The sequence below is a fragment of the Hippopotamus amphibius genome, chromosome 7 (genome assembly GCF_030028045.1).
Source record: "Hippopotamus amphibius kiboko isolate mHipAmp2 chromosome 7, mHipAmp2.hap2, whole genome shotgun sequence".
NCBI lineage: Eukaryota > Metazoa > Chordata > Mammalia > Artiodactyla > Hippopotamidae > Hippopotamus > Hippopotamus amphibius.
The window spans coordinates 75,606,081-75,609,274 of record NC_080192.1 but is presented as its reverse complement, the minus strand read 5'-3'; the positions used below and the strand labels follow the sequence as shown (position 1 = coordinate 75,609,274).

Below are 3,194 nucleotides of genomic sequence, written 5' to 3'. Positions count from 1 at the left end.
TTTGCAATGCTGCAACTAAAGATCCCACATGCCACAGTGAAGATCCCACATGCTGCAGCTAAGATCTGGTGCAGCCAAATAAATAAATATTAAAAAAAAAAACAGGGCATATATATATTTTAAAAAAGATATACAAGTGGTATAAAATAGTGGTTACCAATGGGAAGGGCAGGGGGCAATACAGAGGTATGGGTGTGGCACATACAGTGGACACTGAACTGCATTGAATTCAGTCTTTACTTTTTTTTAAATTTTATTTTCTGAAGAAATATCTTCTGTCCTAAAAGCAAAGGGGGAAATGATTTACTATCTACAAATTGGTTAATATATGTAAAGTGCTGGGCCTAGTATCTGATCCACAGAGATATGGTCATTATTATTCAGTGACAGGGCATTTTATGCAAGCCTTTCATGTTGACTCTGTCACTTGCCCTTCACAGCTCTGCAATGTTGGCAAGGCAAACCTTAGGCTGCCCATCTTGTAGAAGAGGAAACTGAGGCCCACAGAGGGGAGATGAATTGAGGTCTCCCAAGAGTGGCCCAAGATTCATCTAGTTACATTACAATGTCTCTCTGTGGAGAGGAGGTCTAAGGCAGGGCTAGGATAAGATAGATCTCTGAAAGAGGTGTCAGAAGTGGGATGTGGGGATAGACTAACATTTTTAGAAATGGCTAAGGGGACACCAGCCAAGTGAAGTCAGAAAACTAGGCTGAGATTCTAGCCAAGAAATGCCTTCTGTGAGGTGGCAGAAATCAGGTACCCTTTGGAACAGATGTGAGGAAGCAGTTATGAGGAAAACCCAGCAAACCTGCCATAAGCAGGTTTCTCTCAGGGGCTGTCTTTGACAGGGTACCCTCTTACAGCCACTGATTCAACTCAAAGTTCTCAAAGTTTGGAAGGATTAGATTCAAAGGGAGGATTACATATGGGTTTTGTGTTTGTTTGTTTTTTTTAAATCTTTTTTTTAAAGAGGAGAGGTGATCCCAGTTCCCAAAGGGAAGTCCCTTGGAATTGGACTGGTATGTAGGTTAGAGGGTCTAGGGAGTTCTTCCACAGCTGAAGCCAGTGGTATTTATCCAGAAGTATTAACCTGGACCTAAAGGGTCACAATAACTCCCTGGGGCTGGTGCATCCTCCAGGCCAGGACCTGGGCCAGTTCCAGTAGGATTCAGACAAGAAGAAAGTGGGCTGATTTTATATTGAGGAGAGAGAGGTGCTGAGAATGTCCCACTCAGACCGACATGGCCTTGACCCCTTCCCCAATTCCCCATGGCTAAAAGCTTTGGGGGCTTCCTCAGTTTGGGAGGGCAAACAAGGAAAATCACAGAGCTGGGAAAACTAGAGATGGTGCTTTTGATCTGAGCCACCCACCAGGCCTGCTTTTCCAGAACCACCTCTGTCCCCTTGGAGCTGCTTCACCCACTCTGCCTCCCCAAAAATGAAACCAGATCTTTCCTATTCATTCTTCCTCAGCAGGTCCCAAGGATCCTTCTGGAAACTCAAGAGATGACAGGGGCTGGGCTATTCAATGGTTACAGCACAAACCCTGCATCTGGATTAGAGACCAGGCTGCCCCCTTAGCTATGTGACCTCTAGCTAGTGACCTTATCTGTCTGGGTCTTCCTTTTCACTAAATAAGATGAGGATTATCATGCTTAAAAGATAAACAAGATTGACAAGCCAGGCTCACCAAAAAAAAAAAAAAGAGAGAGAGAGAGAGAAACCTCAAATAAACAAAATAAGAAACGAAAAAGGAGACATAACAACTGATACCACAGAAATACAAAAAGCTATAAACAATTATATGCCGGCAAATTTGACAATCTAGAGGAAACATACAGCCCACTAAAACTGAATCAAGAAGAAATAGATAGTCGGGCCCCGGGCCGCTGCTGCCGCCGCCGCCGCCACCTCAGCCGCTGCCGCCGCCATCGCCTGGATCCCCTATCCCCCGCCATGGCCGAGGAGCTCTCCGCGGCCACGTCCTACACCGAAGATGATTTCTACTGCCCCGTCTGTCAGGAGCTGCTCAAAACGCCCGTGAGGACCGCGGCCTGTCAGCACGTTTTCTGTAGAAAATGTTTCCTGACTGCAATGAGAGAAAGCGGAATACATTGTCCCCTCTGTCGTGGAAATGTGACCAGAAGAGAGAGAGCATGTCCTGAACGGGCCTTAGACCTTGAAAACATCATGAGGAAGTTTTCTGGTAGCTGCAGATGCTGTGCAAAACAGATTAAATTCTATCGCATGAGACATCATTACAAATCTTGTAAGAAGTATCAAGATGAATATGGTGTTTCTTCTATCATTCCAAACTTTCAGATCTCTCAAGATTCAGTAGGGAACAGTAATAGGAGTGAAACATCCACATCTGATAACACAGAAACTTATCAAGAGAACACAAGTGCTTCTGGGCATCCCACCTTTAAGAGTCCCTTGTGTCAAGAATCAAATTTTACCAGACAGCGTTTACTGGATCACTGTAACAGTAATCACCTATTTCAGATAGTTCCTGTGACATGTCCTATTTGTGTGTCTCTTCCTTGGGGAGATCCTAGCCAGATTACTAGAAATTTCGTTAGTCATCTAAATCAAAGACATCAGTTTGATTATGGAGAATTTGTGAATCTTCAGCTAGATGAGGAAACCCAATATCAAACTGCTGTTGAAGAATCTTTTCAAGTAAACATCTGAAGGCTGTAGACATCTCTGCATCTTCGTACCTGCAAGTGCCATCTTTAAGGAGAAAACTACACGAAGTCACCGTTTCAATAACTTGATGTGTATATTAATAAAAGTAACTCAGTCTATTGTTTTAGTTTTTTAATTGAAAAATAAAGGTGGGCCATCTAAAAACATCATTCTCTTGATAAGTTAAAAGATAAAAGTTAGGATATTATCGTTAAAAGTATTAAAAAGATTTATTTCATTAATGTAATGGTGAAAAGGGAATCCCTGTTGTACTTATCTTTTTTATATTACATATTCTTGAATTTTACCTTGCTTTTGAAATTTGGTGCAGTTCTCCCATTGACGTTATTGTACACAGGTAACACAGTACCAAATTCTGAAAGACATGATTGATGTAAACCTAACAAATCTGAGCCAGTTATCTGAGTTGCAGAATGGAGACTTGAAGTGCTAAATGAAACAATCCAAAGGAAACTTTTTTAAATACAGATTCTAGCTGAAG

At 42.2% G+C, this 3,194-nt stretch overlaps 1 protein-coding gene across 1 annotated transcript; it reads left to right on the top strand.

Annotated features, from left to right (window-relative positions):
• The first annotated feature begins 1,892 nt into the window (after positions 1-1,892).
• On the top strand, positions 1,893-2,809 carry LOC130856982 (E3 ubiquitin-protein ligase RNF138-like). Its single transcript, XM_057742125.1, has one exon. The coding sequence runs from the start codon at positions 1,958-1,960 to the stop codon at positions 2,693-2,695; it is 738 nt and encodes a 245-aa protein (XP_057598108.1). The 5' UTR covers positions 1,893-1,957; the 3' UTR covers positions 2,696-2,809.
• Positions 2,810-3,194: the final 385 nt, after the last annotated feature.